General features: G+C 45.3%; 1 protein-coding gene across 1 annotated transcript in view; it reads right to left on the reverse strand.

The window, feature by feature from the left end:
* Nucleotides 1-26,355, reverse strand: part of plcb1l (phospholipase C beta 1-like) — a 69,399-nt gene that overhangs the window by 34,751 nt on the left and 8,293 nt on the right. The window contains exon 3 of the mRNA XM_058057843.2: nucleotides 16,011-16,079. Within this exon, the coding sequence (XP_057913826.2) occupies nucleotides 16,011-16,079 (69 nt within the window). The remainder of the gene's footprint in view (nucleotides 1-16,010; nucleotides 16,080-26,355) is intronic.

The following is a 26,355-nucleotide window of genomic DNA, read 5'->3' on the forward strand; positions in this document are numbered from 1 at the left end:
GCGCTCGCTGGAATGGAGCGCGGTGTGAAAAAGGTCTTCTTTTCAAAAGAGCAGTTATACAACCAATGTGTTTCTCATCCTTGGTCATGAATAATCCAATCACCGACCGGCGTAATTTATGACTGCCATTCTTCACCGCCAGCCATGATACGCTACCGTGCCTTCAGGGGGGGGGGCCTGACGTCACACGTGTGGTGCATTCGTCTCGGGTTTCACGCTGTCGCAGCAAAAGTATTGGGACATACATATCTACACCGGGTTAGGCAACAAAGGTGATGGTGCAGCTCCTGGGAAGATGACGTTTGCCCAAGGCCACAGATGGTGGACCTTCATGGACCTGGCTTTGCACACACTGGTACAAAGGTTCCAGGCTAGAAGCTGGCAACTTAGCTATTGCAGTACTTTTAGTACCAAAATATCTCCATCGTGAAGCACTCAATGTCTTCCCACTAAGATTTTGTCATGACGCAACTAGGAAATGGAACATAATGGATGTGCTTCTACGGCAGTTTAGTAAGAACATGTCAGCATCAGAAGGCATCTGCAGCTGTTCCTGGCTTGCAGCAGTTCAGGACTTTCCACGATATACGAATGGACGTTAATACAGCAAATGCAATATTTGCATAGTTAGAGCCCTGTAGACGTGAAATAGCACCCCTACAGTCCCTCTATTATTACATATTGCAGCTTCGGGCGAGAGGCGGGGTACACCCTGGACTGGTGGCCAGCCAATCACAAGGCACATATAGACAAACAACCATTCACACTCACATTCATACCTATGGACAATTTGGAGTGGCCAATTAACCTAGCATGTTTTTGGAATGTGGGAGGAAACCGGAGTACCCGGAGAAAACCCACGCATGCACGGGGAGAACATGCAAACTCCACACAGAGATGGCCGAGGGTGGAATTGAACCCTGGTCTCCTAGCCGTGAGGTCTGCGCTAACCACTGGACTACCGTGCAGCCCTATTTTGGGAAAAAAAAGATGGATTATGATGTAATTTCTCTACTTTGTGGGGGGATGACGTATGTATATTGCACCTTCAAGCTGCGGAATGCGCTTATTAAAAGTGGTACGAAATGGCAGAAGATCCTGGTTGACACTTCTTCCAGGGTGCCGTGTCACCCAGGAAGAAGTGTCATTGCCGGCGGCTGGTGCCCTGCCAATCACAGCCTCCTGATAAGTCCATCAGCGCTTTCAGCTGCCGCTAATCTGCCACACAGGAGCTCTCACTTGGTCTTTTTTTAATCAACTCCTCCATCTCCCGTAGCTGCTGTGTTTGTAGAGCGCAAGTCATGTCCACAAGCGGGGCATACCAAACCAACACTTTTCATTTCAGGGTCAACCAGGCCTCATGGCGTCTCGTTCAAGGGAGGAAATTGAAAGATTTTTCCTTAGGGGAAAAGGTGGCTGCATGCTTTTCTAAACACGTTAGGTGAAACACGGAAAATACCAACAAATGTACAATGTGTGCAACGACAGGACTGGCATACACATGTGTCACACTCATGTTCACTGTGGGTGTCCCATGGTGAACAGACATGGTGAACAGCCATGGGGAACAGTCACGGTTAACAGTCGTGGTGAACAGACACGGTGAACAGCCATGGGGAAGAGTCACGATTAACAGTCATGGTGAACAGACACGGTGAACAGCCATGGGGAAGAGTCACGATTAACAGTCATGGTGAACAGACACGGTGAACAGCCATGGGGAAGAGTCACGATTAACAGTCATGGTCAACAGACACGGTGAACAGCCATGGGGAACAGTCACGGTTAACAGCCATGGGAAACAGTCACGGTTAACAGTCATGGTGAACAGACACGGTGAACAGCCATGGGAAACAGTCATAGTGAACAGTCACAGTGAACAGTCATGGTCAACAGTCACAGCAAACAGCCATGGGGAGCAGTCATGGTGAACGGCCATGGTGAACAGCCACAGGGAACAGCCATTGTGAACAGTCACGGTGAACAGCCATGGTGAACAGTCACAGTGAACAGTCATGGTGAACAGTTATGGTGAATGGTCATGGTGAACAGTCATGTGGAACAGCCATGGGGAACAGTCATAGTGAACAGTCACGGCTATGGGGAACAGTTGAGCGGAACAGCCATGGGGAACAGTCATGGTGAAGAACAGTTATGGTGAATGGTCATGGTGAACAGTCATGCGGAACAGCCATGGGGAACAGTCATAGTGAACAGCCATGGGGAACAGTCATAGTGAACAGTCATGGTGAACAGTCACAGTGAAGAGCCATGGGGAACAGTCATGGTGAAGAACAGTTATGGTGAATGGTCATGGTGAACAGTCATGCGGAACAGCCATGGGGAACAGTCATAGTCAACTAGTGCTTTATTCAGAGTAAATCATTGTCATTATTATAGCAATTACTCATTTATAAAATTAGTAATTCTAAATTTAATATGACAACAAAAAATGTTTCTGTCAAATACATATAGCAGGAAAGAGTTTCATTTTAAAATATTTTTACTTCATATAAATAAATATAATCAAATAAGTTTAAAAAACAACCTTTCACAATATTAAAAAACTTACATAATAATAAAATAAAACAATAACAAATATGACTATATTAATAAAGTTTGAAAATAAAGACAATAATAATAATAATAAGTAGCACATTAAAAATTATTATTATTATTTTTCCAAATAATATATAAATGATATATAATACATAAATAATATGAAAATTAAGTGTCTTTTAGACATGTGTTGTCTTAAAATGATAATGGGGTCCCCGGGCCCGGTGTTTTCCCGCTGTGGCCTCCAAGACGATGTTAGCGATGATGTTAGACGCAGGGAAGCAGACTCCAAGCAGATGAAAGCCTCCTAAGTTCCTGGAGTGTCAGAGCAAGACGGTGCAACAAAATGTTCCCGCCGAGTGAGCATCCCCTGAGGCAAAGCCGGAGCGTTGTAACGGGGGGAGGGGGGCCAGGGCCACACTGGATGAGATGCCCGCCCTGCGTTCTTCCCGCACGTCCACCTCCGTCAGACTCAGGCGCCTCATTATGGAAGCAGAACGCGGCGGCACAGAAAGTCAAACGGCCGAGTTTTCATCCAAGTGGAAATGAAAGGAAACAATGTGACAGTGTGCCAAGTACCCAGCGCCAACTTGGATATTTACCAACTTCCTCACAGACCTGAATGCAGCATTCACTTACTAAGACAATATCATGAAAGAGGCCTAGCCTTGGGGGAGGTCTCATCTCGGACAAAAGCTTTGTTGGTCTGTTGTGTTGTGTTTTGGCAGTGCTATCATGAGCACATATAATACACGCCTGATCCAAAGCTGAAGAGCAAGTGAGGAACATCGGTTGTCCACTGTTGGACCTTCAGGAGAGCAAAAAGGAGCGCTTGATTTGCTAACCGGCACAATATGGCTCATTTCACCCCATTGAAGTTGGCACAGCAGTTTGCCCTTTGCACTTTTACAACATTTCCTTCTGGTTGCTCGTTAGCAGACGACTTCCTGGTTTACAGACGCTAAGGATCTCAGTAGGATTGGTGTAGCCGTGTGAAAAACGGCAACTGTGTCGTGGCATCACGGAGAAGGTGAATGCTTATCTGTCCACTACTTCACCCCCCCATCAGCCCTCAGGTCCTTAAAAGCTCTTCCTCCATGTTGGCGTATTCTCCTGTATTCCGCTGCTCACCCACTCGCTCTGACTCATCCGCATCAATTTTCCAGCGCGAGATGAAGCTCACTCGGCCGGCTCAAGCTGTCCATCAAGCGGGCGCTCTGTCAGGGGTGCCACTTAAAACGGCTGGCAGGCACTAGAAAGTGGCAGGTACATAACTACGGTAATTACCCCGCCGTCTCGCCGCATTTACCTGAGGCGGCATGGCCGCGAGGATGCTGGCAGCAGTGGGCGGCTCGTACGCGCCTTCCCTTCTACGTTTTGAAAGAAATGGTAGAAATATTGTTTGTTATATATAAATAAATTAATTAATAAAATAAAAATAAATACATAACAATTAAGAAATTATAAAATTATAAAATTACTCCTAATTGCCCATCCATAGGTATGAATGTGAGTGTGAATGGTTGTTTGTCTATATGTGCCCTGTGATTGGCTGGCGACCAGTCCGGGGTGTACCCCGCCTCTCGCCCGAAGACAGCTGGGATAGGCTCCAGCACCCTCGTGAGGAAAAAGCGGTAGAAAATGAATGAATAAAATTATAAAATTATAAAATTATAAAATTATAAAATTATAAAATTATAAAATTATAAAATTATAAAATTATAAAATTATAAAATTATAAAATTATAAAATTATAAAATTATAAAATTATAAAATTATAAAATTATAAAATTATAAAAACATAAAGAATTATAAAATTATAAAATTATAAAATTATAAAATTATAAAATTATAAAATTATAAAATTATAAAATTATAAAATTATAAAATTATAAAAACATAAAGAATTATAAAATTATAAAATTATAAAATTATAAAATTATAAAATTATAAAATTATAAAATTATAAAATTATAAAATTATAAAATTATAAAAACATAAAGAATTATAAAATTATAAAATTATAAAATTATAAAATTATAAAATTATAAAATTATAAAATTATAAAATTATAAAATTATAAAATTATAAAATTATAAAATTATAAAATTAAGAAAAATAAATATTGCATGTTACCTTCCCAAAGTAGTACAAAAGAAATGCACATATTGGAAGAAAGCAACATCTTTCCATGAACGTTGTGGGGAAATGCCACAAAAATGCCCACAGTACAAAAAATTGCGTTCCTCCATGTATAAAATATGACCATAAAGTATACACATGGATAAAATCACACTTCTTGTGTCCCCTGTGGCTTTGTGAATTCCTCCTGATGCTTTTGCAAGGTCCCTACAACACATTGGAGCCCAGAGAAGCAGCTGATGCAACAAAGAAAGCCAAGTTTCTCGCCGCTGCAGCTGAGAATGTGCAAAGAGCAGGAGGGAGGCAATAAAGTGGAAAGAAAGGGTGTGGGAGGGGGGGTTGCGTTATGATGAGTTATTAAAAGGAAGATCCAAGACAGCGATGGCTTGATGAGCAAACCCCCCCCCCTCCCCCGACTTGCTCCAAGAAAAGTGAAGCCAGTCATGTGAGTGAGACACCACCCGCATCCTTTGCACATACTGTTGGGTGTTCACGACTACTTCACAGACATTACGTTTCAACGGTTAACCACCCATTTACTTACTGGTACGCACCACTGCGGGGACACTAGTGTAAACGTGGCTTATTTTCTCTTATTTTGTCAAGCACATGGTAATACATACTACATGGTAATACCAACGTCAAACCATGTTAAGGAAGTACGCTGTCAAAAACCAACAAGGAACTGCTAACATTCATCCATTCATTCATTTTCTACTGCTTTTCCTCACAAGGGTCGCAGGGGTGCTGGAGCCTATCCCAGCTGTCTTCGGGCGAGAGGCGGGGTACACCCTGGACTGGTGGCCAGCCAATCACAGGGCACATATAGACAAACAACCATTCACAACACTCACATTCATACCTATGGACAATTTGGAGTCGCTAATTAACCTAGCATGTTTTTGGAATGTGGGAGGAAACCGGAGTACCCGGAGAAAACCCACGCATGCACGGGGAGAACATGCAAACTCCACACAGAGAAGGTGGAATTGAACCCTGGTCTGGAACTGCTAACATGTGATGTCTTATTTTCTCTCATTATGTCTTCTGAGTTGGGTAATGCAAATGTAAGTGTGACTATGGGGGTGTTACTTCATGTCTAGAGGGCTCTAATTGTCTTTAAAAAGCATATTTGGAAGGTGGGTTGTTTTCCGTCATTACATGGCATTTATTAATATTGTATATCATTTAATATAATACTACAATCAGTCATCATGGAGCCAAGGCACCGCCACAAAGGAGGGATGATGTAGTTAAATATGTGGGTCACGACCCAAATATGGACTTTTATCAACACACCAATGAGTCAACAAGTCATGTCTACCTGCTGTGTGCACGCAAGCACCGCCCACACCACAACTGCTGCTACACAAATAGACGTGCAACAGTCGTTTTCAGCAATTGGCTGGATTTCCACTCAACGTCCTCCACAAATGAAAAGCCATGCGTTTATGATTCTGCTCGACTTGACGGCAACGGACGTGTTCCTGGAAAGTCGTAGCAGGGAATAGCACAAAAAAACTTGGAAAAACTTTTCAAAGACAATCGGGATGATAAAAGTAGAAAAGCAGAGTTGTGTAGCCTGGCACTGCATCTTTGCCAAGAGGACCCTTTCCCGGCCTCCCGGCCTCCTGTCCCCATGCCCAGGATGCCAGGAGGCCCCTTGGGGGGAGTCCACAATGGGGTCTGAAAGAATAAATAATTCACAGTGGAGCCCTGGAGATGTAGACTGTGACCTACTAGTGATGGCGGAGGCTACATATGTCCACTCTCCTTCTAGATCTTTCCACTCTTGCCTTCACTGCTTTCCGTTGACAAGACGCTCCAGAATCAGGAGGCTAAAGTGAAGCAATCAATCCATCTTATTTCCACAAAAATGGCCACTGGGGCCGCACGTTGGACACCCTTGCATAATGTCTGCCGTGAAAGTAATACGTCTTTCCTTACCACGACGAGGACGCTCATGAAATCATCAGCTAATCATCATGACGGGTTGGAGAGCAGTCAGCGTCTATGAGACGAGGAATTGCAGCGTTCCTATTTCCTTACATTTACGTCCAATTAGGGAGAAGACAGACATCTCATTAATATTTGAGTATAGAGGACGCTAGGGGCGGTGCCTCTGGATTGGCAGTCCGGGGTGGCGTCCCCGTTTTAAGAAGGAGACTGAGGGTGTCCCCAGCCCTCCCTTATGGTAAGGTCTATCCAGGGTTTCTGGAGAGGAGCATCTGAAGCCGAGTAGAGGAGCAGCGTCGTGTCATGTTCAGGGACCAAAGTGAATGTCGTAAAACCAAAGAGGACATCATCAAAAAAGCAGTCCTGATCAATCTGCAAACGAATGAGGATGCCGCCTCCAGTCGGCGTCTGCAGCTAGCAATTAGCCATCATTAGCTGTGCGGGCAAAGACGGCGACCTGCTGTTTGGACATCCTCGCACCATCTGTCCAGCTCGGGTCTCAAAGCAGCCGACCGCCCTCACAGAAGGGTTTGCCAAAGGATTAGCGCTAGTTTAAACAAAGCTTTGGTTAATTGCCACTGGAGGGCAGCTCTGTGGCGCATCGGCGTCGAGGCTGGGGTGACGACTACCGGGGGCCTCGCGTAGGATGCACGGGCACCCTTGCCGCTCAATTGGTCCCTGAGGACTGGGGGCAGCATTTCAACTTTAGCAGCGGAGCGTAGAGAAAAAAACGTAGTGAAGCGTCAACTTCTATCTCATCTCTCATCCACATTCCCGAAACAATCCACGGAGGAACTAAATTCCCATGGAAGCAATCACTGTGTTGCTAGCGTGGATGAGTAGGAACCTACACAAGGCAACAATGAGCTTCCCATGGAATTGACTGTCAGCACTGGAAGCAACGTGTCCAACTAATCAGAAAGATTTCAGAATAAGAGGGACTTGTTTTTCCGTCCTAAGTGTTCCGGGAGTCCGCATGAGGAATCACACTGTTGCTCTCCCGCCCCTCCTGAGAATAACTATTGAAAAGCAATTAAGACCACCGACATGCTGGTGTGCTCGGAGCGGGTTGATAAAAAGGTCGGCTGTCTCTTAATGTGTCGCTTCTGGAAAGGGCGCTAAAACACACACGCTAACGCGCCGTCACCGCCGTCCTTCTCTTGGCTCACCTTGGTGATTAATGGCGCTCTTGGGGACTGCTATGACCGAGGCGGCAATTAAAAAAAAAAAAAAAAGAAGAAAAGAATTCCCAAGAAATGGACCATCATTCCATCCATCCTCCTCCTCCTCGCAACTCATCCGCGAGGAAGAAAAGATGGATGATAACCACACGGTGAGGGAGACATTGATCGCTTCCAATTAGAGCGCAGCCCATCCGAGAGGAAATGACGAGAAAGAAAATTGCCGCGTGTTCACGTAAGAGGACAAAGTGGCGTGTATTAGCACCACGCCATGATAGCACCACGCCATCATAGCGCCACACCATGATAGCACCACGCCATTATTAGCACCGCACCATTATTAGCACCATGCCATCATAGCACCACACATGATAGCACCAAACCATGATTAGCACCACACTATCATAGCACCACGCCATTATTAGCACCACACCATCATTAGCACCAAACCATGATTAGCACCACACTATCATAGCACCACGCCATTATTAGCACCACACCATCATTAGCACCAAACCATGATAGCACCACGCCATTATTAGCACCACGCCATCATAGCACCACACATGATAGCACCAAGCCATTATTAGCACCACACTATCATAGCACCACGCCATTATTAGCACCACACCATAATTAGCACCAAGCCATGATAGCACCAGCCATCATAGCATCACGCCATGATTAGCATCACGCCATCATAGCACCATGCCATCATAGCACCACGCCATCATAGCACCATGCCATCATTAACACCACGCCATGATTAGCACCACGCCATGATTAGCACCACGCCATGATTAGCACCATGCCATAATTAGCACAACGCCATGATTAGCACCACGCCATCATTAGCACCATGCCATCATAGCACCACGCCATCATTAACACCACGCCATGATCAGCACCACGCCATGATGAGCACCATGCCATAATTAGCACCACACCATGATTAGCACCAGCCATCGTAGCTTCACGCCATGATTAGCACCACGCCACCATTAACACCACGCCACGATTAGCACCACGCCATCATAGCACCACGCCATCATAGCACCACGCCATCATAGCACCATGCCATCATTAACACCACGCCATGATTAGCACCATGCCATAATTAGCACAACGCCATGATTAGCACCACACCATGATTAGCACCACGCCATCATTAACACCACGCCATAATTAGCACCACGCAATCATAGCACCATGCCATCATAGCACCACGCCATCATAGCACCACACCATGATAAGCACCACGCCATCATAGCACCACGCCATCATAGCACCACGCCATCATAGCACCACGCCATCATAGCACCACGCCATCATAGCACCACGCCATCATTAGCACCACGCCATCATAGCACCACAACATCATAGCACCATGCCATCATAGCACCACACCATGATAAGCACCACGCCATCATAGCACCACGACATCATAGCACCACGCCATCATAGCACCACGCCATCATAGCACCACGCCATCATTAGCACCACGCCATCATAGCACCACGCCATCACGTCAGCGTGAATCACACTCTTCAGGCTACGTGACCAGGCTTGGCAAAGCTGGCACAGCCGGTTAGGAAAGGTGCTTTCATCATCCGTCACGTTCCTCCGGCTCTTCTCTCTGCGCTCATCCATCAAGCAGGAAGTGTGGATGTTGATGAAACCAAATGTAGCAGCTGTGTGTTGGCAATGGAAGAAAAGATATTCACTTCATGGCGATGAGATTCCATTTCATTATCTCATCATCTCCAATTACAGCAGGCAGACGGCAAAGCAAGGAGGGAAGCCGACGCGTACGGAGAACCTTTGCTGCTCTCCTTACCTCCTGTGCTTGTCTCCAGACGGTTTCCGTGGTAACGGACCCATCAGACACAGCCGGCTAGTCCTGGCTTACAGGGACTTTACTAACTGCAGACTGGGTCCAAGGTTCGACTCCACTGCTGTGCTTACGAAAATGTCACATTGGATTACATAGCCACAATTTGGAATATTTGCCAGTACTTTTCAAGTAATACTTTGCAGTAATACTTCCTATGCGGTACTTGAGTCCTTTTGAGTACGTCTATCAGATGTGTAGTGCTAGGGTCCTAATGAAGCTCCTGGTGTGTTTACACGGAGCCGCTTCGGTTGCGGCCTCCCCAGCGGAGTCCAATCAATGCCGGCTAGTCCTGGCTTACAGGGACTTTACTAACTGCAGACTGGGTCCAAGGTTCGATTCCACTGCTGTGCTTACGAAAATGTCACATTGGATTAGATAGTCACAATTTGGACTGTTTGCCAAGGACCAGTACTTTGCAGTAATACTTCCTATGCAGTACTTGAGTCCTTTTGAGTACGTCTATCAGATGTGTAGTGCTAGGGTCCTAATGAAGCTCCTGGTGTGTTTACACGGAGCCGCTTCGGTTGCGGCCTCCCCAGCGGAGTCCAATCAATGCCGGCTAGTCCTGGCTTACAGGGACTTTACTAACTGCAGACTGGGTCCAAGGTTCGATTCCACTGCTGTGCTTAAGAAAATGTCACATTGGATTACACAATTTGGAATGTTTGCCAAGGACCAGTACTTTGCAGTAATACTTCCTATGCAGTACTTGAGTCCTTTTGAGTACGTCTGGCAGATGTGTAGTGCTAGGGTCCTAATGAAGCTCCTGGTGTGTTTACACGGAGCCGCTTCGGTTGCGGCCTCCCCAGCGGAGTCCAATCAATGCCGGCTAGTCCTGGCTTACAGGGACTTTACTAACTGCAGACTGGGTCCAAGGTTCGATTCCACTGCTGTGCTTAAGAAAATGTCACATTGGATTACACAATTTGGAATGTTTGCCAAGGACCAGTACTTTGCAGTAATACTTCCTATGCAGTACTTGAGTCCTTTTGAGTACGTCTGGCAGATGTGTAGTGCTAGGGTCCTAATGAAGCTCCTGGTGTGTTTACACGGAGCCGCTTTGGTTGCGGCCTCCCCAGCGGAGTCCAATCAATGGGCCATTATTGCAGATTGTTTCTCAGGCTTAATGCAGCCTGTTTGTTGGGTTGATCCATAGCGGAGAAAAGCAATATCCCTCCTTCCTTCCTTCCTTCCTTCCTTTCACTTCTCCTAGACCGCTCTGCTTTGTCTGCTGGAGACATTCTGGCCGGACCTGCACAGGTGCACCATTGTGCTCCCCCACCACCCCCCGAGATAAGCATCAGTTCTGTGCCGACACAGGCGGCTCTGTCCACCATGCCGCTCTCGGTTTCATGTGCTACCGCCGTCTCCATTGATCCTTCTCAGGGCGCCCCGCTTGCCGGCGAGCATCACCTTCAATTTCTATGTGAGCGTTAATGAGACGCTCGGTTCCGCCCACCGGGAATTCATCTACAACTCATTGACTGAAGAAGAAAACCCATCCCGGTCGATCACGCCCATTTTTTTTCTGCTGAATTCTCACCGCCGATGTCCAATGAGAGCAGACAGCTGGCGTTGATGACAAACCACAAGGGGCGCCATGACGTCCTCTACCTGATGATCGGTGCTCACCTGCACAGGAAGCCTTTTATTCTGATGTGTCGCATTAAAGATTAATTAAAATTCAGTATGACTTTTGACCAACAGGAGGCGCCCCGACTGACGGTGCGCGCCCAAGCGTGCCCTCGCTCCTGCGCTTAAGCCGGCGTGCACGCTCGTCCGCATTCAGTACATTTCTCCACAGCTGCCAAGCCGGTGTAGCGTTCACTGGCACTACGGCTCTTATCATTCCTCTCAGCACATTGTGTCATGCCTCCGGGCCGCCACAATGGATTCCAGCGCTCCTTTTTGGGCGGGTCTTTTATTTTGAAAGCGAGCCAATGTTTTAGCACAATCAGCCTTGGAGGAGATTGTCTCCCATTAAACACCCGATGCCCATGCAGCACGACCCCCCAGCAGCCCATCTGAGAGGACAAATACACCATCACATTCCAACAACTTTGCTTTTTCTTTAGCTTGTAGCAGGTATAATAAGTTCATCTTAATAGGAGTGTAAAGGTGACTATAGGGGTGTTATTTCATGTCTACAGGGCTCTAATCACAATATAAAAGCACATTTAGAAGGTAGTAAACAGTTTTTTTGATGCCCTGTGTGTCTACTTTTAAAATTTTAGAAGTGTAAAGGTGACTATAGGGGTGTTATTTCGTGTCTCCAGGGCTCTAATCACAATATAAAAGCACATTTAGAAGGTAGTAAACCATTTTTTTGATGCCCTGTGTGTCTACTTTTCGAATTTTAGAAGTGTAAAGGTGATTATAGGGGTGTTATTTCATGTCTACAGGGCTCTAATCACAATATAAAAGCACATTTAGAAGGTAGTAAACAGTTTTTTTGATGCCCTGTGTGTCTACTTTTCAAATTTTAGAAGTGTAAAGGTGACTATAGGGGTGTTATTTCATGTCTCCAGGGCTCTAATCACAATATAAAAGCACATTTAGAAGGTAGTAAACTGTTTTTTTGATGCCCTGTGTGTCTACTTTAAAAATTTTAGAAGTGTAAAGGTGACTATAGGGGTGTTATTTCGTGTCTCCAGGGCTCTAATCACAATATAAAAGCACATTTAGAAGGTAGTAAACCGTTTTTTTGATGCCCTGTGTGTCTACTTTTCAAATTTTAGAAGTGTAAAGGTGACTATAGGGGTGTTATTTCATGTCTACAGGGCTCTAATCACAATATAAAAGCACATTCAGAAGGTAGTAAACAGTTTTTTGATGCCCTGTGTGTCTACTTTTCAAATTTTAGAAGTGTAAAGGTGACTATAGGGGTGTTATTTCATGTCTACAGGGCTCTAATCACAATATAAAAGCACATTTAGAAGGTAGTAAACAGTTTTTTTGATGCCCTGTATGTCTACTTTTCGAATTTTAGAAGTGTAAAGGTGACTATAGGGGTGTTATTTCATGTCTACAGGGCTCTAATCACAATATAAAAGCACATTTAGAAGGTAGTAAACAGTTTTTTTGATGCCCTGTATGTCTACTTTTAAAATTTTAGAAGTGTAAAGGTGACTATAGGGGTGTTATTTACGTGTCTCAAGGGCTCTAATCACAATATAAAAGCACATTTAGAAGGTAGTAAACCTTTTTTTGATGCCCTGTGTGTCTACTTTTCGAATTTTAGAAGTGTAAAGGTGATTATAGGGGTGTTATTTCATGTCTCCAGGGCTCTAATCACAATATAAAAGCACATTTAGAAGGTAGTAAACAGTTTTTTTGATGCCCTGTGTGTCTACTTTTAAAATTTTAGAAGTGTAAAGGTGACTATAGGGGTGTTATTTCATGTCCAGAGGGCTCTAATCGTGTTCAAAAGCACATTTAGAAGGTGGTTTTCTATGCAGAATATTCCATGTATGAAGAGGAAATCCTCCTTTGCAGAAGTTGACCAATCACAGTCAGGTCTAGAACCAGTCCACCGCGATCATGAAGCAGGGATTGAGGTACTTCTATTTCCGTGTCCAACGCCGGGAACAACGGTTTTGAAACAGTGACGGATTGGGTTCCACTTCCCAAGCGGTGCCAGCAAGTGGCCCCTCGCTGCTGCGCCCACACCAGGCTTATCATTGTCAGCGTCAAGGAGCCGCCGTGATGGCGGCTTGCCGGTCTTTCCCCGGATCCTGTTACACCGCTGGCGAGGCGGGGTGGACACACACTCTGCACCTTATTTAGCAGCAATCTACCGGGCTACAAACTAAATCGTGGTCCGCTTCCATCCCGTTTGGAGTGTAGGCGGGATGGCACACACGACAACAATCGAGGCGGAGAACATGATGCTCCGCCCCTTCGTGCTTTATGAAAAGTACAAAGCTGCCCAAGCGTCGGAAGAGAGGCTCTAGTGAGGCTTTAGAGAGCAAACACAAGCGCCTGCTCCAAAATGAAACACATGGAAGCCGGAAAAATAAAAGAAACAATGCATCCGTCCTACACGTCCCTGCCTCTTGGCCGTGTGTCTTCTGGGGATCCGCCCGTCACACAAAAGCCCTGCCAGGCTGCCCCTCTGACAAGCCGCCAAGCTAATCAGCGTGAGTGACGGCTAATTAGCATCTGATGCTGTGTCTTCGTTATTCCGCTCACCTGCACATCTCTCTCTCTTGGATGGGCACGAGTCACAGCGAGGTCAGCGGAGGTCAGACAAGGTCAGACGAGGCCCGTCTGCTCCAAAAATATCCAGAGCCACAAGCAAAGCGGGCGTAGCGGAAAGAAAGATGGCATCTGATTGTGATCCGCGAGCAGAAGCCATGTTGGTTTTGGGCAAATGAAGCTGACTGAAGTCATGTGAAAACTAAACAAACGTGTTGAAGAAGTTGCACGGCGGTCTAGTGGTTAGCGCGCAGACCTCACGGCTAGGAGACCAGGGTTCAATTCCACTCTGGGCCATCTCTGTGTGGAGTTTGCATGTTCTCCCCGTGCATGCGTGGGTTTTCTCCGGGTACTCCGGTTTCCTCCCACATTCCAAAAACATGCTAGGTTAATTGGTGACTGTGAGTGTGAATGGTTGTTTGTCTATATGTGCCCTGTGATTGGCTGGCGACCAGTCCAGGGTGTACCCCGCCTCACGCCCGAAGACAGCTGGGATAGGCTCCAGCACCCCCCACGACCCTCGTGAGGAAAAGCGGTAGAAAATGAATGAATGAATGAATGTTGAAGAACGAAGATGACAAACAATCTCCGTCTCTACCCCCCCCCCCCACCCCACCTCACAGAGCAACGATACATCACGCTATTGATCAGCATTATTGATTGTTTTTTTCCATCTCAAGGCAGCATTTGTCAACCTGATGTGATGCAGCCCTGCGGGTCAGAGGCACTAAAGGGCTCCACGTCATGACATGAGCTGTTCTCACGGCATGGAACAACTGCAGGGCATCGCTCCTCCAAAACTGACCTCATGATTTTTTAAATTGTCTTTCATTTTATATTCAGTGGATGTGAAAGGGACAGCTGACTTGACACAAGTTTTACAATAGATGCCATCATAACGGAAGAAGAAAAATAGAGCAATAAAACCATGACATTGACAAATGGGAATGATTACAAATGAGAACCAACAAGAAGACAATAAGTATGCCAACCTGCGGTCAAGCTGTAAATGAATCATAATATATAGAATAGATAGAACACACGAGTGGAGTAGCAACATCCTAAAAAGGCAGTTTACACTGAATGCTTGGATACCGATCCAAGCGATACAATCAGTAACTGTTACATTTGTTCACTTCCTGCTTTCCTAATATAGTTTTTTAAGTATTTTTTATTTTTTAATTTTTTTTTGTCACGTACCAAAGTAGGAGGTGATATGAGCATCCAATGCCATTATGTGTACCATAGTAAGTGTCAATATAGTGATATACTATATAGCACATCATGACTGGTTCAAGACTCTTCATCCTTGTATTTAGCAATTTTCTTTTATTCATTCATTTATTTTATTAATTTGTATAATTTTTTTGTAGTTTTTAGAAAAAAATAACATTTTATTTTTTGCCATGTACCAAAGTATGAGGTGATATGAGCATCCAATGCCATAATGGGTACCATAGTAAGTGTCAATATAGTGATATATATAGCACATCATGACTGGTTCAAGACTCTTCATCCTTGTATTTAGCAAACATCAACTGCTTGTATTGTTTCTTGAATTGGCTCATCGTTGTGCATTGTTTGATTTCCTTACTCAATCCATTCCATAGTTTGATTCCACATAGGGATCCGGATACATGAAAACAGCAAAAAACAGAAAAAAGAGCTACTCATCTACTTATTCCAAGCTTATTCCAAGGTTTCAGCACAAGATGCTGTTATCCATCTGCTACTTCTTGGACATGTGACACTATGAATTGTCTCATGTGACATCATCCGGTGTCTAATGTGCTGGTGGGGGGGTCCCTGAAAGCGATAAAGAGCAACACCACGGCAATACGCGCTAACGCGGTGGGCGAAGTCGCCATGGTTGGAAAGACGGCCGATAGCTTGGAGTTGCGCTTCAGACGACGGAGCGTCTGCATTGTCACGCCAAAGCAGCACAGCGCCCCCCCCCCCCCCCCCCCCCCCCATGCGTGGGCTTCCTGTATTCCTTCATGCTCATCACTTCCAGTTGACCCGCGGATGGGCGGATGGGTGTATGAAGGAGCTGTGCTGCATTTGTGTGTCGGTGGGCTTACCTTCGGCGTCTTGGTGCATTTTCCATTGCGGGCGTCCTTGATGTAGGCTATGTCCAGTAAGTCTGTCTCCTGCAAGAAAGGACAAACACATCAGATTTGCAGTGACGGGCACAATGTATCCTACCAGGCATCGCTACCGTTGTATCGTTGAAGTGTCATTCGTTTGATAGTCTCTTTATTTGTCATTTCCTTTCTGCTTGTGTCTACCCTCCATTTCCACGTGGCGTCCACCATGGGTTATCTATTTGCTCGTTACCTTTGCATCCTGTGTGCCGCCATTTTGGTTATTCATTCATTCATTCATTTTCTACCGGGTGCTGGAGCCTATCCTAGCTGTCTTCGGGCGAGAGGCGGGGTACACCCTGGACTGGTTGCCAGCCAATCACAGGGCACATATAGACAAACAACCATTCACACTCACATTCATACCTATGGACAATTTGGAGTGGCTAATTAACCTAGCATGTTTTTGGAATGTGGGAGGAAACCGGAGTACCCGGAGAAAACCCACGCATGCACGGGGAGAACATGCAAACTCCACACAGAGATGGCCGAGGGTGGAATTGAACCATGGTCTCCTAGCTGTGAGGTCTGTGCGCTAACCACTCGACCCGGTAGATCTCGGAGGAGGCCTGAGATGAAACCATCACTCATCAAGTCTTAGGTCTGCTGTTGCCCGGGACCCTTGGCAGGACCTGAGCTGCAGGGATCTCGCCATCCCTCTGCAGGCCTCCTTTTTCTTATCTTCAAATCCGACCCCGGCTGCTCCCCCAAGATGAGCTTTCCTCCTTTTCATGTTCAACATGTGATTTGTGGTTAAGTGGAATGTGCTGTAATAAAGGGAGGAAGAAGAAGAGGAACGCTGCTCCGTGCAGCAGAGGTCATCAAAATAAAAGCATTGCCACTTTCGGCGTGTCCCTGGTGGCTCTGCGAATAAAGAAGCGAATAAAGGCTCTCCGCTCCGCTTGTGGAACACAGGAGGTCCGTGCGGGGCATCCTTTAGCTCGTACTCGTTTGCACGAACCACCATTGGAGTCAAAGGTTAACGCCTACGCCGCCGCTCAAAATGGCTGCACCAAAAGAGCCGTGGGTGGCCTGGCCCGAGACATCTAAAGGCATCTAAAGGCTCTGTTGTACTGCAGCAAACCCTCACCTGAAAATACCACACTTTGAAGCTCAAGGGGACTGGGAGGGAGGGGTGCTTGCTTTCCCCCAGTCTGGTCACGTGGTGCGAACCCAGCGGCAGACAAGTGTTGTGGTTCAGGCGCCACGTGGCTGCGCTTGGCGTGGACAGAATGAGATGTTGAGCTTCTGTTAGCGCCATTCATCACATAAGAATAAGATGACAGGGCGGCTGGATGGTCCGCTCGCTATATGCTGGCTTTATCTACGGCTCCTTTTTATCTCGCCTCATAAAGCTCCTTTCTCGTCTTTAGCCCGCCACTTGAAACTCATGAAATATTCAGGCGGCATGTAACCTACAAATAATTCAATCTTCAGCAGGCCGTGGGCCGCAGTAGACTGGAGGTGGAGAGCGACGTGGCCAGACCACTCTCCTCCCACGCACGTGTGTGCTGGCTCTCCTGTGGAGAGAACCACTCAGGCTGAGGAGCTCCACAGCCGGGGGAGCAGACTCACAATGGAAGCCCCTCGTAGCGCCGCCTGGTACCTTAGGTAGCCTGAACCAAGTGGGAACATTCTTACACGGGTCAGACCATTGTGTGAGGGGACAGAAAAGCAAATGTTTAGAGATGTTTGCAGGAACAGCACAGACGGGGGCAGCCCCGCGGCCCCACGTCCCCGCGGCCCCCGTTGGTTAAGGCTCATGCATTTCTCTGGTTTCTGTCCGCTGGTGCTGCTGACTTCCTGGACGTTCCTAATGGGCTTGGACATGCTCTAGTCTTCTCTTCGTCTCTAGGAGAGACACGGAGGAAGGGACACGGGACAACGTGATGTCATCACGACTTGTGTTAACGGACGTTTAGTCCACAACAAGACATCAAATGCCTTTCAACGCCGATCACAATTCGCTTCGTGTCCTCCTCCCGCTTTCCTAACGTTGCTCAGGCGTACCAAAGCCTAGACAAATCTCAAAGATCCGAAGAAGGCATATTGTCCATCCTGCCATAGGCTGCAAGCACCCCGGGTTGGACCACCGCCTCTGGGCCAGCGCCGGCGGCTCCAGCATAGCTGTGACCTAATGAATGAATCAACTTGTTTTGTTGTTTATGTTTCATCAACGAAAGTATCGTTGACCATTTTTAAATGAAATTCATCATCATGAACTGGACCTGTTATGATTTGCTATTATCTCTTGGGTAGTGGAAAGCTCACTAAGAGCGGCATGGCTCACCGAGGCCGACAAATCCAAATGAAAAAGAAGAAATGTCCAAAGTAGAAAATACAAAATAGAAGCAGAGGACGGCATCAAGTCACCCCAGAAATCCTCTCTGCTAATCCCACACCGAGCTTGGTTACTAACAAGGAGCAGCTGAGACACAACAAGGTCAAGACGACCTTGCACTCAAAGCCGTGCAAGACCGATATAAAAAGGAAATATCAATGACAAGAAATCCCACATGGATTTTGCATTCCAGAGGCTCCATGTTAGCTTCGTGCTTTTTTAGGCTCATCAGATACGAGCAAAGTAAAGAGGGGGAGGAGCCACCTTCTGTGGCCCAGCAAGGTGCACTGTACCCGGGCACACGCTCCGAGCTGTGGCTGCTAAGGTTTATTGTCCCCCCCTCATGGCGGAGGATTCGGTACAACTAGCTACAACTAGAGTTCAGGTTAGGACAGGCCGTTAACGTCACAGGCAGCAGAAAAAAGGAGCGCTTCATTTTCTCACCTGCACAGTACGAGTAATCTAGCCTCATTGGAGCTTTATTATTGGTCATTAGAGTCATTCATTCATTCATTTTCTGCCGCTTATTCTCAGCTGTCTTGGGGTGAGAGGCGGGGTACACCCTGGACTGGTGGCCAGCCAATCACAATTCCAAGCACATATAGACAAACAACCATTCACACTCACATTCATACCTATGGAAAATTTGGAGTGGCTAATTAACCTAGCATGTTTTTAGAATGGGGGAAAACCCACGCATGCACGGGCGAAAACATGCAAACTCCACACAGAGATGGCCGAGGGTGGAATTGAACTCAGGTCTACTAGATGTGAGGTCAGCGCGCTAACCACTCAACCACCGTGCAGCTGTCATCAGAGTTATGTTTTACGTTTATAGGTATGATGAAAACATGACTGTATGATTGTTGATCCAATCACGATCATGTTTCCGGTGGTTGTGGTTCTCCTGGTGACGTTAGTCCTTCCTGGCTGTCTACCATCAGTCTCCTGGTGACCGACTTTCAACAAGAATGAGAAAGATGAATGCGCAGGTAAGAATCACAAGGCCTCGCTAGCCGGTCAGGATCACACATATGGAAGCAGAACACTGAAAGATGGCGGGTCGGAAACGTGGAGTGGCTGATAGCGGCTATCATCGGCCGCCACGCTACAGCAGATAAAGGCTGCAGGAGGCCGGGTTCCATACATCGGACTCAGCGTGAAGCTCGGCAGTCGGCCAACAACTCTATATGCACACGCACAAGCGCCACACGTGTCAGGCCGAGAGCGGCGACCTAGAGCGGCGGCCGAGAGCGGCCGGGCACCATGTTCCCAATCTCATCACACACTGTCTCCCACGCTGACGGACACACGGTGCACGCAGGGGCTGTGGACTCTTGACAGATAGCAGAGCGGAGCGGCATGACAGCGTAAGCAAAGCTGCTGGTTTCATCCGTCCATCACGCCGCTTTGTTCCACATGGCGCTCTCCCTCTGAGGAGCTTCTCTTTGACGGGGCCGTCTCACCTGTCGTCTCTGCGGACATCCGCCTCCTTCACTCCTGTCATCCTCGCCTGTGCACAACATGTGCACGTGCTAAACAAGACGCGCCAAGCCACCCCCTCCCTTCCCCCCCTTCCATCTGTGGCGCCTTCTTCAGGCTTCTTCTCCTTTCTTGCTGAAGGAACATCTAATATCATCTAATACTGCTTTCTCTATATTGTACCTTATATACAAACAAATACAATACCTGACTACTACAGACAGCAATACCTTTCTGCTTCTTCAATATACAGATCAATATGATACACACAGCAGATATTATATCTGATGGAAGTGTAGCGTTTACACACCTGGAGGTAGGAAGGAATGGAACCAATGAGTAGCTGTGAATGAGTCCTAATCAAACATCATGACATGACTACTACCAGGAGAAGCAGAGGGGGAAGAGCCACCTGCTGTGGCCCAGCAAGGTGCACTGTATTCGGGCACATGCTTTGAGCAGCTGCTGTGATGCCATGGAGGTCTCTGTCAAACAGTGGGTGGAGGCGGGGTCACGAGCTACTACTACATGACTACTATTATCATGTAATACCATGACATGACTACTACTACATGACTACTATTATCATGTAATACCATGACATGACTACTAGTACATGACTACTACTATCATGTAATACCATGACATGACTACTACTACATGACTACTACTATCATGTAATACCATGACATGACTACTACTACATGACTACTACTATCATGTAATACCATGACATGATTACTACTACATGACTACTACTATCATGTAATACCATGACGTGATTACTACTACATGACAACTACTATCATGTAATACCATGACATGACTACTACTACATGACTACTATTATCATGTAATACCATGACATGACTACTAGTACATGACTACTACTATCATGTAATACCATGACGTGATTACTACTACATGACTACTACTATCATGTAATACCATGACGTGATTACTACTACATGACAACTACTATCATGTAATACCATGACATGACTACTACTACATGACTACTATTATCATGTAATACCATGACATGACTACTAGTACATGACTACTACTATCATGTAATACCATGACGTGATTACTACTACATGACTACTACTATCATGTAATACCATGACGTGATTACTACTACATGACTACTACTATCATGTAATACCATGACATGACTACTAGTACATGACTACTACTATCATGTAATACCATGACATGACTACTACTACGTAACTACTACTATCATGTAATACCATGACATGACTACTAGTACATGACTACTACTATCAGGTAATACCATGGCATGACTACTAGTACATGACTACTACTATCATGTAATACCATGACATGACTACTAGTACATGACTACTACTATCATGTAATACCATGACATGACTACTACTACTATCATGTAATACCATGACATGACTACTAGTACATGACTACTACTATCATGTAATACCACGACATGACTACTACTATTATCATGTAATACCATGACATGACTACTAGTACATGACTACTACTATCATGTAATACCATGACATGACTACTACTACATGACTACTACTACATGACTACTAGTACATAACTACTACCAGGAGAAGCAGAGTATAGAAGGGGAGGAGCCACCTGCTGTGGCCCAGCAAGGTGCACTGTATTCGGGCACATGCTCTGAGCAGCTGCTGTGATGCCATGGAGGTCTCTGGCAAAGCTTTTATACTTTTGTCAGTCATACAGTTGGTGGAGGCGTGGTCACAAGCTACTACTACATGAGCTACTACTATCATGTAATACCATGACATGACTACTACTACATGACTACTAGTACAAGACTACTACCAAGAGAAGCAGAGTATAGAGGGGGAGGAGCCACCTGCTGTGGCCCAGCAAGGTGCACTGTATTCGGGCACATGCTCTGAGCAGCTGCTGTGATGCCACGGAGGTCTCTGGCAAACCTTTTTAAATGTTTCGGGTGGCTGATCAGGTTTCATGGGAGCTCCATGGAGTTTATTTCCTCCTCATCACAGAACGTTTGCGACAACTAGCATTGTGAAATGTCTTCCTCAGAAAGTCAATGTTTCCAAGTGAACTCAGAAGAAGTGACGACAGGCTGTTGACCTCACAGGCAGGAGAAAAAAGCAGCGCTTGATTTGCTCACCCACACAGTACGGGTAATCTGGCTTCATTGTTAAACTGATGAGTTATCAAAGCTATTCATCGGTGAGACGTTGTAATTCTCTCATATGGGTCCAATAATTATTGTGCACCCCAGTTTGCAGCTTGAGAACCTGCGTGTACCTTCTGGACTGAGAAAAGCCACAGAGGGATATTTTGGAGACTGAATCCCATGATGCTTGTCATGTTCCCTGGCTCTCACAGTTACGGAACATACTAGAACCTCTTTGGGGAACACAGGATGTCGCCCTATACTCACAGGGCACACGCTCTTTTAATGCTTGGATTCAATCATCAAGTAGCTTGCTCGGGGCGAACATGGAGCATATTCTTGTCTGTCTTCGCTCTGAACAAGAACGTTTTTTTGAAGATTTTCACAGGAAGGACAAAAAGTCAGGCAACTGCTTGGAGGCGCTTCTATAGCCTTGAGAGGTCTTTCAAAGGGAGACCGTGAGCCCAACATCACAGGTTCTTGTCCTCTGAGGATTGGCACCGTCACCTTGCTCAAAGGCCTGCACGCTTTGTGATGGGAAGGGAAGGGCATCCCTTCCCATCAGGGCATCTCTGTGTGGAGTTTGCAAGGGAATGTATTCCATCTTTCATTCTATGTATTCCTTGTTTCATTCTATGTATTCCATGTTTCATTCTATGTATTCCTTGTTTCATTCTATGTATTCCATGTTTCATTCTATGTATTCCTTGTTTCATTCTATGTATTCCATGTTTCATTCTATGTATTCCAGGTTTCATTCTATGTATTCCATGTTTCATTCTATGTATTCCTTGTTTCATTCTATGTATTTCATGTTTCATTCTATGTATTCCTTGTTTCATTCTACTATGTATTCCATGTTTCATTCTATGTATTCCATGTTTCATTCTATGTATTCCATGTTTCATTCTATGTATTCCATGTTTCATTCTATGTATTCCTTGTTTCATTTTATGTATTCCATGTTTCATTCTATGTATTCCAGGTTTCATTCTATGTATTCCATGTTTCACGTATTCCATGTTTCATTCTATGTATTCCTTGTTTCATCCCATGTTTCATTCTATGTATTCCATGTTTCATTCTATGTATTCCTTGTTTCATTCCATGTTTCATTCTATGTAGTATTCCATGTTTCATTCTATGTATTCCTTGTTTCATTCTATGTTTCATTCTATGTATTCCTTGTTTCATTCTATGTGTCATTCTATGTATTCCATGTTTCATTCTTTGTATTCCATGTTTCATTCTATGTATTCCATGTTTCATTCTATGTTTCATTCTATGTATTCCATGTTTCATTCTATGTATTCCTTGTTTCATTCTATGTGTCATTCTATGTATTCCATGTTTCATTCTATGTTGCATTCTATGTATTCCATGTTTCATTGTATGTATTCCTTGTTTCATTCCATGTTTCATTGTATGTATTCCATGTTTCATTCTATGTTTCATTCTATGTATTCCATGTTTAATTCTATGTTTCATTGTATGTATTCCTTGTTTCATTTTATGTTTCATTGTATGTATTCCATGTTTTATTCTATGTTTCATTCTATGTATTCCATGTTTCATTCTATGTATTCCATGTTTCATTCTATGTATTCTATGTTTCACTCTGTGTTTCATTCTGTGTATTCCATGTTTCATTCTATGTTTCATTCTATGTTTCATTGTATGTATTCCATGTTTCATTGTATATAATCTGTGTTTCATTGTATGTATTCCATGATTCATTCTATGTTTCATTGTATGTATTCCATGTTTCATTGTATGTATTCCATGTTTTATTCTATGTTTCATTCTATGTATTCCATGTTTCATTCTATGTGCTCTATTTCTTTGTATTAATCCCCAAACAGAAGTGCAGAAGAAGAGCTGTAACGAGGGGGGGGGGTGTTGGGGGGGGGGGGGGGGGCAGTCAAGAAAGCAAAAGTCAGACTGAAGAAGATTTCTGGCGACTGTATCCCGCTGAGAGGAGCTAAAAGGTGGTTTTCATGGCAGGAACCCGTGGGCCGCGGTGCAGCTTCTACCGACCACAGCGCGGGAGGGGGTGTGTTTGGTATAAGTGCCACTTCCTGGGTGGCTGCTGGCCCTCAAACGCTTTTGGCTGACACTCAAGCGCTGATTGCTCTGCACCATTAGCTGATGCATTGTGCAGCACCATCTTCTTCATCACCAAAAGTCTTTGGAACACCAAACGAGGTGTTTTGTTTTTGGACAGTACTGTCCAGTACAGTCCAGTACAGTCCAGTACAGTCCAGTACAGTCCAGTACAGTCCAGTACAGTCCAGTACTTTTACTTCCTTCTTCCTCACTCTGATTGAAAGACTTTCTGAAGTTTTGAGTAAGTACATCGAGGAGGCTAACTAGTTAACTGTAGGCATATCTTGGCCTGCTAAAGTGACATAAATAAAGCATAGTAGATGACTATAGGGGTGTTATTCATGTCTACAGGGCTCTAACAATGTTAAAAACCTACAGCTTTTATTAATATCGAATCCTAATTCACAGAAATGCACATATCTCGGTGGGCCATAAATAAGGGATGACTATATTGGGTAAGAGGAGTGTAAATGTGACTATAGGGGTGTTATGTCATGTCTAGTGGGCTCTAATGATGTGTAATGTAGTATGGTGTATTTAAAAAGTGCTAAGCAGGTATTTTTAAGTTGAAACTACCAAACTGTACTGTTCTATTTCCCAATAAGGAATACTACTTTGCGGAAATGGACTTGTTGGAGCATTGATGACGTTCCAAAAGGATGAATACACAGAAAAAGGTCATAACTCTAATGCAGCATCTTTTTCAATTCCGGGTCCACTCAATATGAGGTTTTACAAAAAATGAAACATTTTTACTCAGGGAAGAAGAAGAAGATTGAAGTGCATTTGATTGTCAGCATGAATCAACAAGGCGGGATTGTCTTTATTGTAATAAGCGGTGCAGAAATGGGCCAGCATCACAGGATATAAATACCTGGACCCGGGAGACAAAGAGACGCTTAATCATCCTCTTTACTCCTCTGGCAGATTGTAGCCAAGCAATCAGACACAGCACTTTATCACCAGCACATCAACACTTTTCCCCACATAATCCCTGACTTAAGATCGTATTCACACGATAACAAAGTGTGTCAAGCACACCGCTGTTTCCCCACGCCGAAGGACAGTTAGCCTACTGAGCTTACTGCAAAGGTGGCACCGGCACCTCCGGAAGCAAGGAGTATTTAGAAGCCACTCTGTGACAGGAAATGACCCGCCTCCTCTTCCATGGCACTATGATGTACTGTGGAAAAAAAGGAAGTCTTAATCGAAATTCAGAGAGTGAAAAAAGGACTAAGTGAGGCGCAAACAAAGCCTTCTGAAGTCAGCCAGGAGCGGCTAATCCCTCATTTTGGCAGAGAAGCTTATTTTGTTCTGCCTCCGACTGGTTCCACACGTCTACTTAACAATGCACCGGGTCAACATTTTATCATCTCGCCAAGACAGTCAACGCTTGCGCAAGGAAGCCGGGAAAAAACAGCAGCCCCGCTGTCGTAACGCCCGGCCTTGCCTGAGACCGAGACGTGCGGCAGTGGGCCCGGCTGTCATAACAGTGAGGTGGCCACCAATAAATCACCTATATAAAAATCCCCTATATAAAATGCACAGCGCCCGCACATATAAGGTCAACATCAGTAAGTGTCAATGTCTGGATGGGGATGTTCCTCTCCTCAGCCAACCTGGTGGCCAGCCAATCACAGGACACATATAGACAAACAACCATTCACACTCACATTCATACCTATGGACAATTTGGAGTCGCCAATTAACCTAGCATGTTTTTGGAATGTGGGAGGGAAACCGGAATACCCGGAGAAAACCCACGCATGCACAGGGAGAACATGCAAACTCCACACAGAGATAGCCGAGGGTGGAATTGAACCCTGGTCTCCTAGCTGTGAGGTCTGCGCGCTAACCACTAGACCGCCGTGCCGCCCATATGTAGCGTTACCTGAGCCAATGTGTGCTGAAGCTACTGTAGCTACTGTTGCAGCTATCACCCGCGGTAAGCTCAACCCTAAAACTCAACTCCGAACCCCTCACATCACTTCCTGTCCACGCCACCGCAACACTTTTACAGCAACACACGAGCATGAGTTTTACTTATGTCTTACTTATGTCTTATTATGTCTACTATATCGGCTAATAGGAGTGTAAAGGCAACTATAGGGGTGTTATATCATGTCTCTAATGGTGTTAAAGCCGTATTTGGATAGTCGTAAAGAGGTTTACTATGCAAA

Source organism: Doryrhamphus excisus, linkage group LG19 (assembly GCF_037039965.1).
Source record: "Doryrhamphus excisus strain RoL-2023G ecotype Guam linkage group LG19, RoL_Dexc_Guam_v1.1, whole genome shotgun sequence".
NCBI lineage: Eukaryota > Metazoa > Chordata > Actinopteri > Syngnathiformes > Syngnathidae > Doryrhamphus > Doryrhamphus excisus.